At 41.2% G+C, this 15,585-nt stretch overlaps 2 protein-coding genes across 2 annotated transcripts; one reads left to right on the top strand and one right to left on the bottom strand.

Moving 5' to 3' along the window:
• The first annotated feature begins 2 nt into the window (after positions 1–2).
• LOC135078096 (uncharacterized) lies at positions 3–13,878 on the top strand. The gene is made up of 11 exons (XM_063972671.1): positions 3–94; positions 280–322; positions 487–602; positions 2,157–2,244; positions 9,633–9,782; positions 9,829–9,942; positions 9,989–10,102; positions 10,149–10,262; positions 11,393–11,522; positions 11,881–11,970; positions 12,236–13,878. The coding sequence occupies exons 1-11, from the start codon at positions 3–5 to the stop codon at positions 12,424–12,426; spliced, it is 1,242 nt and encodes a 413-aa protein (XP_063828741.1). The 3' UTR covers positions 12,427–13,878.
• A 1,197-nt stretch (positions 13,879–15,075) lies between these two features.
• Positions 15,076–15,585, bottom strand: LOC135085973 (DNA-directed RNA polymerase II subunit RPB9). Its single transcript, XM_063980758.1, has one exon. The coding sequence runs from the start codon at positions 15,494–15,496 to the stop codon at positions 15,116–15,118; it is 381 nt and encodes a 126-aa protein (XP_063836828.1). The 5' UTR covers positions 15,497–15,585; the 3' UTR covers positions 15,076–15,115.

Consider the following 15,585-nt stretch of genomic DNA (forward strand, 5'->3'; position numbering starts at 1 on the left):
CTATGCGGGCGCCGCCTCCGTCCAGGAAGCGCGAGGAGCTGGCCGCGCTCGCCAACCTGCGCAAGAAGGTGGCTCCCGCGCTGCTGCCCGACAGGTGAGGTCCTGTCACATCTGCTCCACACAGCCCGGGACACTCCCCGGGGCGCTGTGAGTGTCCCGTCACATCTGCTCCACACAGCCCGGGACACTCCCCGGGTCGCTGTGAGTGTCCTGTCACATCTGCTCCACACAGCCCGGGACACTCCCCGGGGCGCTATGCGGGGCGCCGCCTCCGTCCAGGAAGCGCGAGGAGCTGGCCGCGCTCGCCAACCTGCGCAAGAAGGTGGCTCCCGCGCTGCTGCCCGACAGGTGAGGTCCTGTCACATCTGCTCCACACAGCCCGGGACACTCCCCGGGGCGCTGTGAGTGTCCCGTCACATCTGCTCCACACAGCCCGGGACACTCCCCGGGTCGCTGTGAGTGTCCTGTCACATCTGCTCCACACAGCCCGGGACACTCCCCGGGGCGCTATGCGGGGCGCCGCCTCCGTCCAGGAAGCGCGAGGAGCTGGCCGCGCTCGCCAACCTGCGCAAGAAGGTGGCTCCCGCGCTGCTGCCCGACAGGTGAGGTCCTGTCACATCTGCTCCACACAGCCCGGGACACTTCCCGGGTCGCTGTGAGTGTCCGGTCACATCTGCTCCACACAGCCCAGGACACTCCCCGGGTCGCTGTGAGTGTCCTGTCACATCTGCTCCACACAGCCCGGGACACTCCCCGGGTCGCTGTGAGTGTCCTGTCACATCTGCTCCACACAGCCCGGGACACTCCCCGGGTCGCTGTGAGTGTCCTGTCACATCTGCTCCACACAGCCCGGGACACTCCCCGGGGCGCTGTGAGTGTCCTGTCACATCTGCTCCACACAGTCCGGGACACTCCCCGGGTCGCTGTGAGTGTCCTGTCACATCTGCTCCACACAGCCCGGGACACTCCCCGGGTCGCTGTGAGTGTCCTGTCACATCTGCTCCACACAGCCCGGGACACTCCCCGGGGCGCTGTGAGTGTCCTGTCACATCTGCTCCACATAATTCCCTGGACGCCGCCTCCGTCAAGAAAGAGGCTGCGCCAATTGGCGGTTGAAGGTCCCATACGTACTGCTCCCTAATGTAGTCACTAATCAATCATCTATCTACTCCATAGATGGCCCAACTTTTTCCCCTGGATACCGTAGTGATTTTGCCAGGTGTATTTGAATACGCGAGGAAGCTTCGTCTTAAACTCGACACGTCATTAATCTCAGTGTTTCAATCCCTTTTGATTTGTAGCAAAGTTAAGCAACAAAACAAGAGCATTTATGATATTGATTGATGTAAGTAGTCTTGTGAATTATCATTTACATTCAATCATTGGTCGGTTACCAGACCATGAAGGTAGAAATGGGGCCGGCCTATTTCCTCGCATCACGAGACACAATTTCAATCAATCTTCCTTTCCTTGTCATCGAAACGCTTTGGCGTATCATTCCAGAGATAGCGATCTACTTTCCGTGTCGAGGCCCAGTCCATCACAGTCATTCTACATTCATATATCTAGCCCACAAAAAATGTTTTTGCCTTATGCTTATTGGGATAAGGGTGAAAGTTTCAACATTCGCTGCATTAAGCTATATTCCATTTGGCAGTATCTGCGATCCCCTTTCGCTGAGGCCTTGAACCGTTGTCTTGGTTTATCGCTCGGAGCACGCGAGGGCTACAGAACGCCGACTTAAATTAGCAATTTCAACTGTATGCAAATTACTGTGTAACCTACCTTACAATGTTCTTAGGCAGATTCATATACCTAAATAATAGGTACTATAGGCAGGTAGGTGTTTGGTGCTATAAAATTTGCATCAGAAATCGTTTAGTGACTTTTTGTAACCATAAAGGCGAATGTTTACTTACCGGGCTGCAAATGGGTTTTCTTATCGGTCGAATTTGGTAAAAACTTTCAGGTGGTAAGAAACACGCATAAAAATGTCGTGAATGCTCTAGCGGTACAATAGAGTGGTTCTATCTTGAATAATATAGTACCTACTCTGTTCTATTATGTAAAGTTAGAAGACAATATACCTAGGTCTGGAACATCTAGCAGATGTTACAATGTTTACCCAAGAAACTCACATTGGGTTTGTGTTTCAGAAAGTCATCCAACAAGAACAACAACGAGCAGGCGAACAAAGACGACAACGAAGAGCAACTAGACAACAGACCAAAACTTTTACAAAGGGTGAGAGAAATCAGCTTAGTCACTTACTTAGTTTCTGTTCTATTGTTATTTGTATAGACTAGATTCTTAGGAACTAAACTAGGTTAATAAGTAGTCTATTTCTACTATTCCCCTTCCCTTATTAATAAAAAGTTACACCCTAGTCGAATACTGTTTTAAAGTGACATTTCCATACTAAACGTCACTTTGCGCACGCAGTGTTCAACAACTAATTGGTACATAGTGTAACTTTTTACTAAGGGGTATTATTTTCAACTAATTACTAGGTTTAAATTACCTATCTGGATACTTTAGAGTCATGTAGTTCAATTATTGTACAGATGTTTACTGAATTAAAAATAGCATTTCTATTTCAACAAATTAAGAGGGATTCCGACTGATGGGAGATAAAAGGGCTTGAAGTTGTAATTTTAGCATTTGAAGTAATAATTCATTTAAAGGGGTGTTCTGCCCAATAACTGGAAGTTTACCCTAGTACTTTTTAATAGCTGTTATTAAAAAAATATAACAATCAATCATGACAAGGGCGACTTGCCAAGCGGCAAATGGAAAAGGCCATTCTTATGATTATGACAGATGCAACAATGATCTCTCAAGAAATAGGCCGGCTCGCCCTTGACCCACCGGAAGCGACCTCTAACGCCTGCAAAGTCTGAGACTTATAACAATACCGTTTCATCAATGCCATTTAAATATGCATGAGGCTCTTCAAGCATTTAAAATTGAAATGCCTCCGTTGAATTTATATTAAATACTTGATTGTCTTATAGATTAAATTGATACAAAAGTATTGTTTAGAGGGTGGCACTATTGTCATGCGTTATAGCTTGGACGACCTTTGGCATTTTATTACCTTATGTTCAGCATAGGATCTACAGTATGTAAAAAAAGCTTTCTGAAATTTATTTATTTTAAACTTGTATGCACATAAAATAGTGTACATAAGGCGGACTTAATGCCTTAATGAAATCTGTTTCAAAATCGCAAAAATATCGTGGTGCTCAAATAAGTAGGTATAACATTAATTTTATTATTAGCATTACAATCACCCCTCCTTTCGGATTGGACGGGTGGTATTGTTTTAACGACATACGACTGCGCTTCAAGTTATATTCTATGGCAGTGATATCTTATACGGTTGGAATAAGAGTTATTTTGCAATAGAAGTGCTTTCGACTAATAGGAATATTATTTGCTGCAAACGTGCCATGGGTATTGGTTTTCATCCGAGACGGATTATCTGCAGGGATTAGGCCAGGTCGTCCTTGACCCACCAAGCAGAAAAGACGCAATTTACGCCATTCAGACTATAGGTCATTTGAGATAACTGATGATGTTATTAGAATGCAAGTGCAGTCAGGGATAAAAATATTGGATTGTACTGACTCTCTCGACACGTGGGTACCAATTTGAAAATTATAAATCGAACTGCCTAAGGCGGGAGTTGAACCCACGACCTTTCGCTTGCCAGGCGACTTTTTCAAGTTATTTATAATTTTCAAATTAGTTTGAGATGCAACTCTTAACGCTAAAAATTAAATAACTGTACGTGGGTAGTTAGTTACCTTGTGGGAAACTGGCCAAATTTTTAATTCAACAAATCACAACGAACATCGCGACAGCATATTATCAGACTATACATTTATGTTGCGAAATCACACCTCATTGCTAAAAGCTTGATGGAATTTTGCACGAGTGAAATATACAGGTTGAATAAAATTAAGTACTTTACAATTAATTGATGAGCTCATAAGGAAAATTCGGGTTAGCCTTGACCTGGTGACCTGCAGGATCCGCGGCTCTCCAGGTTTAACAATGATGTATTATAAGCCCGTTGTCTTCCGAGTCTGAGTAGGGTCCGTCCGCACGCATTTGGAATATTAACGATTACGAGGACAGACTTGAATTAAAAATAATGGGTTGGCCTCTACTTTTCAACCGACTTCAAAAAAGGAGGAGGTTCTCAATTCGACCCGTATGTTTTTTTTTTTTTTTCTATGTTTGTTACGCGATAACTCCGCCAATTATGAACCGATTTGAACAAATCTTTTTTCTGCGTATAGGTAATACCTCAAGGGTGGTCCCATTTAAATTTAATAATAGAAAAAACAACCCCCAAGGATGGAAAATTTTGGGGATGAACTTTTTTAGACGCAATATCTCCGCCGATTATAAATCAATTTGAACGATTATTTTTTTATTGAATAGGTATTATCAAAAGGGTGGTTTCATGCGAATTTGAAGAAAATATTTCACCTCCAAGGGTGGAAAATTGGGGATGAACTTTTTTATACGCAATATTTTTAATTTTTAGTTTTTTTTTTGTGTTCACGCATTTGAAGTCGGTTTTATTTTTTTTAAAAGTTATTCAGGAACTCAGTTAAAATTATTTTATTTCAAAAACTACGGAAATAAGTTTCGTATCGTTCGTAGCAATGTAGCTTGCTAACTACGAAATACTACAAACGAAAGCGTAGCTCGCTACAGCAGCAGCGTCGTAGCATGACTGTAGCGATGCCGTAGAACTACGCTGTAGCAATGACCGTAGCGCCCGTAGCATGCGAAATTACGTCACTTGCATTCGTAGTATGGAATATTGGGAAAGTTTTACATAACGGGAGCTTGTATTGATTTTGTACGGTACATATTACGCCACTGTCTGTTACGAGTATGTCTGTAATGTTATGTCTATAAATAGTTTTCTTGCTATAAGATACCCATCCTTTGGAAAACATCACCCAAAAGCATAGCAGATGCTACGTTGTAGCTTTCTTTGGCGTAGCGTGCAAAATACTCATACACACCGTACCGGGTGAGTTAAAGCACGAAACTTTCATGAATTTACAATGGTCAATGTATAAGTTATTACGTGCAACTAGGTATAATATTATATTCTTCTTAGAAATTAGAAAAGCTGATGCGATAAGCGCGGTCGAGTGAAAAATTGATTAAAAATAAATTCATCAAGAAAATCTTCCATCATTATTAATTTTTCATTAGTTTCCCAACAAAGCGGGCCAAGTCAAACATAAGATCCTCCGTTCAGAGTTCTCCAGAGCGTGAAACACCTCGATAAATGATTGTCGGCGGAGTTTTCGCAGCTCGTACGTGATGGATGTTCGACCTCTGACAGCGACCTTTAGTTTGTTATTCGACTGCTCAGTGCTCGTCCCTTTGAGCTTGTTTGTCATAACAACCTTCGGGAAAACAAAAAAATTGGCAAGGTCGTCTTCATAAGGAATTTAATAACACTCAGCAGCTATTTCCAACACAATTTAATAAAGTGGTCTACTTCTAAATCACTATACGGCCACTCTGTCGAAGGGGAAAAAGCTTCTAGAAAACTTTTTAAAGGTCAAATCGAAGTGGTCAGGCTATGCACAGCTACTTCGCTAACCACTTCACAGCATCCTCTTTGCGCGGATATATCGGGAATCGAGATTCGAGATTGGGGTCTGGAAATAGATTTTTATACATATACCTACTTTCTTACTTACGTTGGTTCTTTTTATCCATCAACAGAGAAACAAATAAGTACTATAGATTCACCAGTACAGGGTACCTAGTTAGATACTATACATCATCATCAGCCATAGGACGTCCACTGCTAAACAGACCTCCCTCAATGCTTTCCACGTTGATTGATTGGTAGCGGCCTGCGTCCAGCGCTTCCCTGCTACCTTTACGATGTCGTCGCTGCGTTTTCCGGTACGCGGCCTCCATTCCAGAATCTTACTGCCCCATTGGCCGTCAGTTCTGCGTACTATGTGCTAATGTGCCCTGCCCATTGCCACTTCAGCTTGCTAATCCGTCGGGCTATGTCAGCGACTTTAGTTAGTTTACGGATTTTTGATTGGATCTCACAAAGAAACACCAAGCATAGCCCTCTTCATAGCACGCTGTGCAACTTTGAGCTTCTGTATAAGGCCACGTTTCCGAGCCATAAGTTATCACTGGTAACACACATTGGTTGTAGATACTACCTACTATTAGATAATATGAAGTTGTAAAGTAAAAGCAGAAGCGGCATATCATATTATAGCATCATCAGTGTCATCTCCTAGATGACACACATGTTTCCAAAGATGCTTCACAGCAATAAATACTTAATCTTTGGCAAAATGGTTTTATGCAATAAAATTTTTTGTTTGTGGCAACCACTTTGCCAAAATAGGAAATATAATTTCGTCAGCTAAGGAAGTGGAAATGTTTCGTAACATTCAATGGATCCAAAATATACCCCTGAATGGTAGTACACTAATCCATCGGAAACATTAGGCCCACTTATAGCGTAAAAGCCTTTCGGCTTTCTTTTGTGTGAAAAGGTGCTTTTGTAGGTACTTCCTGAATAGAAGAAATAGCTATAGTGAAATACCAACGGTTTTGGAAGACGGCTAAGGTAGATTTTAAACGAACTTCATACTAACTGTTCACATAAATGTTTTAGTGACTGCAATTTGAAAAGCTATATTTTCCGTAACAATACAAACTGGAAAACTTTAAAGCAAAACAAAGAATTTAAACTGGACTGCATTAGTGATTTGAAAAATAGCATCAAAGAGCTGTCTTTACACGTGACCTGGTCATTCCAGCCCCCCTAGACAAAACGCACTTTTTGATCGAAACGAAAATCGAATCCGTCAGAACTCCATACAAAAAAGGGGGTTTTCGACCACTTTTCGACTGGTTTGCGATTATAATTTGCACTTTGTCTAGACCCACAGTAGTGGTCCCATCCACTTCTATTAAAAAAGTTTCGTATAGTTATTTTAGTCAAAAACGTTCTATAAATGAGTTTTTAATTTTGGAAGTTCGCAGTTCGTCGTGAGGGTGTGAGAACGTGGAGTGCACACTAATGAGGACTCGCCTCTCGGATGAGAGTTCCGTGACTTAACAACTTGCCCTCTGCAAAACGACGTTCATTCGGAGAACTTTTTAAATTAGGCCCGGAATGGATCCAAGAAATCTGGAGAGAAAATTAACACTAATTGGATTCACACATACCTACTGGTTTATAATAAACTCGATTACGAGTATGTACCTCGAAGTTAAAATAATTTTGAGTAATGTAGGGATGGTGCCGTCGTAATGGAAATCTAGGGGGAGGCCTTTGTCCAGCAGTGGACGTCATTTGGCTGAAACTAAATGTAGAGACGGGTCAATATGCATGGGGTGTGTAACTTCTTGAAAATACCTTGATTGATCCACAAATAGTTTTTAATTTAGTTAGCTGAACGAATAATTTAAACCCTTGAAACATGCAATTCACTATTTATGATCTACCTACGCCGTTAGATGCAAATTAGTTGTTGTTGTTCAGTAAATTGGCTTTTTACAAGCACTTTACCGACTGCTGCTAGCAATCCATGCACGCGAGTACGAAGATCAATCAGGGACGTTTGATTCAAGTTTAGATAAGACTTAAACCCCATTTTATCTAACTAGGGTTCGTAGAATACAATCTACAATATCTGCAGGTCGAAGACCCCTACGTGATCAGACTGCTTTCTAAGTCTAAGACGCGGAGTTATAATGGGCGATAGGTGGTACTTTAGAACTTTAGATAGCTATAGGTAGCGCCAGAACTTTAGTATCAATTTCAATAAAAATCACCTTTGTTGTATGTACGTACAAATATACGCGATAGACGTATGTAGGTAGGTATCTATAGTAGCTACATAACTAGTAAGCTTAAAGCCACACAACGGTATAATACAAAACAAAAAAGTACATTTACTTTCTTGTAACCAACAAAATCCATAAATATTTTATATGACTGTCTTTGGCTGCTGTAGCGCACTTTATAGGCGGGTTAAGTTATTTGGCTCGCCTCCAGTTTTGCACGGGTAAGCCAAGCCTGGGAACTAAAATACTGTGTAGGTAAAATACTGTGTACCTAGAATAGGTAAATAGTGACTTTTAGGTATTACAGCATTACACGATCGATCGATGATGATTGGTAGATTTTGCAAGTAAGTATGTGATCTTAACATCAGATCCTAGTGTCTATGTTACTATCATCTACTATCTATTTACTATTGAAAAAAAATATATCACTCATCATATTATGTACCTAGTTACTTTTAATGTAACCTATCAAAACATTTTATAATAACTTTACCAAGTCATATAGCTAGGTACTCGTCAAAAACTCACTGCATTTCTTCTAAGCTTCATGTAATGCAAAGAGTTGTATCTAGGTGCACCTAGGTCGTGTCACGTACTCGTATGTTAGGTAACTCCTTGAAACTTTGTAGTCGCATACTATGGCTACTTAGCCAGAGCGTTACCACCCGGCGCGCCAACTTGGGCGCGCCGGGTGGTAACGCTCTGGTGCTTAAGTTTCAGGTGCTTTCAGCTGCTAACATAAATGCACAGCCTTGGGAACAGTCTAGAACAACTTACAATGTCGTCGTTGTAGTAAATGATTGCTGTTGTTACTGTTCAGTAAACATAATAATCGTTATCTGGAAAAGTTATTATGTCGCTGTTAGTTGTTTGTGTGTTGTAGAAATTAGTTTTGGTAATATCATATGACGTTTTCTTAAAATGAACTTTGCGCGTGAACTTATGACCCTTGCAACCTTTTCAAAACTCTTTTTTTGAATAACAAAGAAAATGTTACGTAATTTCACTAAAAACAGTGCCTCAGGTGATAAATGGTAATCGATCCTTTAAGTCTTTTGTTATCTAGGCTTCGATACTTGACTATTAATAGGGCTATTGCCAGTTGATTTTTAAAAATTATATACATAAATACTACAGCGTAAAATTCTTAATTAATTAATGGCAAAGTACGAGTCGTTAATTAGTATTTGTCATTATGTCGATTGGCCGATGGTAATCACTCCTTCGAGACGCCAGGGTTACTAAACTGTTTGATCCATGAGAAAGTAGGAACTGAAAATCAATTGTATGAATTTTATTAAGGCTTAGTTTTATCAATGTACCAGAATCTCAACTTATTGCTGCGTCTGATTTTACTGGACCCTAAGCAAAAATTCATGGCCTGATTTACTTCGAAGACTCTACAGGCAATTTTCAGGGTTTTACTTTAAGGTCATGACAATATTGATACACGCAGGTACTAACATTACTAGACTCTACAGGGTATTCGGGGCTTTACTATAGTGACCGCATGATTGTAATACATTATTTCAGTTGTATACAACTAATTATTGTATTAAGATAAGATTTATAAATCTTATCTTGTGCATGGCCACGCCTAGGCGTAGAGCACGTCAACCCATTGGGGTCTTTTCTGCTGTACTGCTGTATCAACATGGAAGCCTATGTTCAGCAGTGGACGTCTTATGGCGGAAATGATGATGACTGCTGTATGAATGATCTGCAAAGAACAAAATATCAAGTGTCCCCCTGTCCCACAGGTGCTACAAACGCGTCCAGTCAGCATGGTGGTGCAGTGGAGCGAGGTGCGCACGGCGTGGCAGGACAGCGACTTCATCACGGAGTGCCTCTGCTGGCACAACGTGTACCGGCAGCGGCACGGCGCGCCGCAGCTGTACATGGCGCCAGAGGTAACGCACAGTGCTACAAACGCGTCCGGTCAGCATGGTGGTGCAGTGGAGCGAGGTGCGCACGGCGTGGCAGGACAGCGACTTCATCACGGAGTGCCTCTGCTGGCACAACGTGTACCGGCAGCGGCACGGCGCGCCGCAGCTGTACATGGCGCCAGAGGTAACGCACAGTGCTACAAACGCGTCCAGTCAGCATGGTGGTGCAGTGGAGCGAGGTGCGCACGGCGTGGCAGGACAGCGACTTCATCACGGAGTGCCTCTGCTGGCACAACGTGTACCGGCAGCGGCACGGCGCGCCGCAGCTGTACATGGCGCCAGAGGTAACGCACAGTGCTACAAACGCGTCCGGTCAGCATGGTGGTGCAGTGGAGCGAGGTGCGCACGGCGTGGCAGGACAGCGACTTCATCACGGAGTGCCTTTGCTGGCACAACGTGTACCGGCAGCGGCACGGCGCGCCGCAGCTCTACATGGCACCAGAGGTAACATCATCATCATTTTCATTTCATTTCAGCCACGGGACGTCCACTGCTGAACATCTAGGCCTCTCCCAATGATTTTCACATAGGGCTCCACATAGGATTCCCACATCGCCAGGTCTCATCAGGTCAGGGCGGCCTGGCCGGCCTGCAACCAGCGCCTTCCTGCTACCTTTATCAGGTCGTCGGTCCACTTTGTGGGTGGACGCACTGCAAGGGCACCAGTACGCAGAACTGACTGCCGATGGGGCAGCATGGTTCTGAAAACTGGCGGAAAACTCCAGAGGTAACGCTCACAAATAAATAAGTGAATTCATAACGCGCACATCGAAAACTTTAGAGCAAAAACGCGGTCTATTTCTTCGATACTTACATAAGTTCACGTAAATGCTGCAACGTAATTAGATAACATAGTAGGTATCCATTTAATTATTTATTTAAACTTTAATGCCAAATGTACATAAGGCGAACTTAATTAATTTATCGATTGTTTAGTGGAAAATTACATGACATTATTGTTTTTACTTAGATTGGTGTCTTAACTTATGATCTGCTCGCTCCTATATACAAGCAGCATCTATTACGTAGTTTCAAGGACTGTTATTTTCTTGTCACGTACACTTGTACACGTGTAAGTAGAATTGAGTCCACAAGAGTTTCTTTTATTTAACGAGGCAACACGCGACGAAAACTTGGATGCGTTACAAAAATACTTTTCACAGTTAGGCGCACTCTTACATACTTATACGTAAAATCTATTTGACTTACTTACTTACCTAGCCACTTTGCAACAGAGGGAAGTCGAACCTTAACTTCGAACTCCTCCTATGTTCTAATGATTAATTTCGTTGCGGGTTTAATGACAGTTTAACTTTCCCCCGGGACAAACTTGACCTTCACTGGTTGGGTTTTTATTGGCGGTCAAGCTGTAGATCCTGGCTACACAGGAATTGCAGCGGTGGGAACGAGAGGTAGGAATAGTCTTGTACCTATACCTATAGCCAGTGTAGCCAGGAATTTCAAGTTACGACCTACTTCTATTGTCGCAATAAAAGACAATAGTAGGTAGGAAGACTCGGCAATGAACTATAAATATAGAATAAATAAATGTTTTTTTGTTTATAAATTTCCAGCTGTGCGACTACGCGCAAGCGTGGGCGAACCACCTGGCGCACACGAACAAGTTCCACTACAGGAACGACCGCGACGTGGGCCAGAACCTCTACCAGCGCCCGGTCAGCGCGCTGCAGCCTGACATCACAGGTCAGATTCAAGTTTTTTTAAAGGTACTTTAATTAGGTTTTTTCTTGTACGTGGTTTTGAGGGCTGACGGGGCGGCCTCTGCTAGTGGTTCAGTATGAAAAAGCATGAAGTAACGTAACCGAAATGGTTGTAAAACTTTTCAGCAGTTGCGTCTATCATGCTTAGAAATAATAGACTATTCGATTTCATGTTCACACCTCAATTCCTAAGGTCGTGTAGTAAGTAATTTGTTGGTTTAAGTAGCTGGGTACAAACATAACTACCTATTGTTAAATTACTCTGATGATTGGAACTTGAGATGCGTTATTGCACTACTCTGTGGGTGTTACAGATGTTTAATGGGTATTTAAATTTCCAGGGCAAGAAGTGTCTTCCTACTGGTACGCAGCTGTTCGCCAGTATAACTACTTCAAGGAGCCAGATGTTCTACACGCCAACGTTAATGGAGGTAGGAGTGTTTATTAACTGCTTGATAATGCTTGCTTGATAAAGGTAGCAGGAAGGCTGCAGGCCGCTACCAACCGATGCCATGTGCGATGTGGAAGTCATTGGGGAAAGCCTATGCTCAGCAGTGGACGTCCTGTGGCTGAAATGATGATGATGACGTTTTGAGGTAGCTTACGAGGGTATCACGCGCTGTAGACGACGCTATTAGGCCTAAAAAGGGGGACAATATGTGTTACCCGATACATTTATTGTTTTAATTCCTGCAGGTCATTTCACGCAAATGGTATGGGTGGCAACGCGCTTCTTCGGCGTAGGCAAGGCGCGATCCCGAGCGGGCAAAGTGATCGTGGTGGCAAACTACTCACCACCAGGGAACGCCTCTGGTCAGTTCGAAACCAACGTGCTCCCACCGCTGCCGGAGAACTTCCCAGACCTGCCACCACCGCCGGAGCACTGACGAAGGTTTTCCATACGTGGCAGGAGACTACAGATCGACGCCACGTTCAACCGATAAACGCAAATGCAACGAATAACGATAGGACGCGACGTGTCAGATTTGGATATCGTTATGATTTTATTATGAAAATGTAGAATTAGAAAGAGCGAAACATCGAAAACCGGTAGATAGCTACTGAATTGTCAGCTTATATAGACGAATTGCCTTAGAATTGCCCATTGAAGCACGGAAGTGCTCTACATCGTACGAATCCACGTCCATGATTCATATCAAATAGTGTTGTGTTGATGTAATGTACACGAGGAGTAAGGTGTAAGGTATACACGACTTAATTTTTATATGAACACAAAAATAAATTTTGATACAAAAATTAATACGTAATTAAGCCTCAAATATGAGCTTCGATTAACGAGCTAACAACACAAGCTGGGGCCTGTTGTATCAACGAAGCCTTTTTCTAAGTCCGTCTTCTGCAATTAATTAATCACACCGTCCCAATTGATTCTACCGCTACCGCACAGCTTGTGCCCTTGTGGCTGTTGGAGTTAGCAGGTTAGAGCCTTCGAATTTTCGGCCTACTGTACATACCTCTAGCACGAAAAACATTCCCCTTTCGAAAGAAAAGCTTTTGATGGCGATTCGAATAAGCATACTATTCGAAGTCGAAAGTTTTTCGTGCTAGAGGTACTGATACTGTACCATTTCTATACCACAACACGTGACACATCGTCCATTTTAGCTTTGTGCTTAGTCAATTAGGTAATTAAAAATCTTGGTTGTTTCTGCCTGAGCTTGGATTTTATAACGATATTTAGAATTATAAAGCAATAGTCATACGCACAGACACGTTTTAGAGAGAGATTAAGTATAATAGATTTTATGCCTGCCATAGTTTTAGTCTACCTAGTAAGATGCTTTTGAGGATGTTTGTTATTACAATGCTATAATCCTTAGGAAATTGTATTCAGGGCTACCCAAAAAGGTTTTGTTAAAATCCTTCAATTTTGAAAAAGGGTGCATATTACATGGAATGTCGGTTTTGTAAATGTAATATGAAAGCTAAACCAAAGCTTGCACCATCCAGTGGATTTTTGCATTGGTTTACATTTTCTTCTATATTTCCTCATGTGGGAATCCAACTTACAGAGCTATTGTACCGCAAAAATTCCTCAAAATGATGTGCTACAAAAATAGTTTTATACAATAGGCACAAAGATCGAAAGTCAAAACAATCAAGTTTACAGTCATTTGTAACTTCTACTTAAAAATTCACTATGAAGTCACTTGACGTCACAATTGCTATTAATTTTACTGTAGGCGTTGTGCGCCAAAACACCAATCTCGTAGTAATAATGTATTTCCAATGCAATAATTATTAAAAATAATAATAATGTTGTCTCAAAACATCTTTAGTCTCTCTAATCTTTATTGGCTGCCCTCTATAGAATCCTATACTCTTTTAAACATAATATCTAGAAATTTCAGATACCTTCACTTTTAAAATACGAACTTTTTAGATACTTCTCTAATAGAATAGCCCACTTTGTAAACTTTGCAAAATATTTGTACTAAGCACTTTAGACCTAAAAATATTTTTGCTTCTCCTAATAATTATGAATAAAAACTCGTCTTCCCAAAAGGTTGATGATTACTTATATTGTACAATTGTTAAGTTTTCTTGTTATAATATCACTATGTATGATTCATTCTGAATGTATTTTTGTAAAACGGAAACCAAAAATCTTGTGAACGGAAATGTTTAAGAATGCATTATGAGCAAATTGGGTGTTAAATGAGAGAATTATTTTCTAATTTAGGTGAATAGTTAATGCTTATAAGGAAATTTTAATCTGCACTTAAAAATACTGAATGTTTCAGTCTTAACTCTTTATATGACAAACATATTTTAATTTACAACAGATCATGATGGATCTTATCTATTGAATTTAAATTATATTAGCAGTAGTACAGTACAGTGTGTCACCTTTTCATCAGTTTTGCATTGAGTAAAGCAGCAATGTCTCCCTGACACAATCATGTATGTGACCTTTTTACCTTCATTAGTACATTATCATTAATCATTGTGATTTTACAGTTCCACAGGATATCCCAGACCATAGCATGTCCAGCATAAGTCAAGAGTAGAACACTTTCAGCGATACACAAATCATTTATCTTTGTTCATAGAAACATACAATGAAATTGAAGAACTTACCTATCCAGCTATTGCTATGTCTTGTTACAGCTTATAAAACTTTCTGATCCACTATATTAATTTGTTACCTAATAAGACAAAAAAGGGTGATAAGTGCAATGTTATTGTTGTATTTAGTTGTAGAGAACCACTTTGATGTAGATACAGTGCCAAATAAATAAGTAGCCTAAATAGATACTATAACCAATTAAATTATAAATAGTGGTAACCACAGTTGTTCCATTGTAATCAGAGCAGCAATTTAATCCATTACTATTTACTTGATGGCTGTGAATTGTTAACTGTTATTATTATTAGATCAGATATGCTTGGCAATATTTTTAGTTAATAAATTAATTAATACCAAATTATCAAGAGTTTTTTTTTTCAATCTAAACTTCTCATGAATGTTATAATAAAGGATGGGTAAATCAAAAACCAAAAATGAAGTTTACCTGATTTAATTTTCTTAATTTTAAAGTAATACCGTACAGTTCATTCAGTCCACCTGTGCTTGCAGCTGGTGCAGACGTAATAAAGTCGCATCTCCTCTTCAGCTCGTCGCGTTTGTCCTTGGAAAAATACAGCTTCTCTGTGATTGCACTTCGGGCACATGTGATCCTTCGTTCGAGGCAATGTGGGGTCACTGACTACGTCTGGGTTAATATGCGTTAACTCATCTACTTCGTGCATAATTTTGTTGACATAGACGCAATTAGAATCTGCGAGTTGCTTATAATCACAGTTTCTACACGCGTATAACAAAACTTTGTTGTTTTTGTCTTCTCGCGGGTAAAGCATGTTGTTGCATTCTTGACAAAATTGTATACCCACGTATCCAGGACCGCCGTCTTTACGGGCAAGATTTAAGGTCATCTTCAATATTATTTTTAGGAGAAACTGCTTTGTTTATATTGTAAAATCACTGAAAATAGGAAATCGCAATCCTGAATCCACAAGCTCAA

The sequence above is a fragment of the Ostrinia nubilalis genome, chromosome 2, assembly GCF_963855985.1.
Source record: "Ostrinia nubilalis chromosome 2, ilOstNubi1.1, whole genome shotgun sequence".
Lineage (NCBI taxonomy): Eukaryota > Metazoa > Arthropoda > Insecta > Lepidoptera > Crambidae > Ostrinia > Ostrinia nubilalis.

Excerpts from the sequence above, each read along its gene's own strand:
- LOC135078096 (XM_063972671.1), top strand. The coding sequence starts at position 3 with ATGCGGGCGCCGCCTCCGTCCAGGAAGCGCGAGGAGCTGGCCGCGCTC. Across the intron at positions 10,263-11,392 it reads AGCTCTACATGGCACCAGAG|CTGTGCGACTACGCGCAAGC; the intron begins GTAACATCATCA and ends ATAAATTTCCAG. Across the intron at positions 11,971-12,235 it reads ACACGCCAACGTTAATGGAG|GTCATTTCACGCAAATGGTA; the intron begins GTAGGAGTGTTT and ends TAATTCCTGCAG.
- LOC135085973 (XM_063980758.1), bottom strand. The coding sequence starts at position 15,496 with ATGACCTTAAATCTTGCCCGTAAAGACGGCGGTCCTGGATACGTGGGT.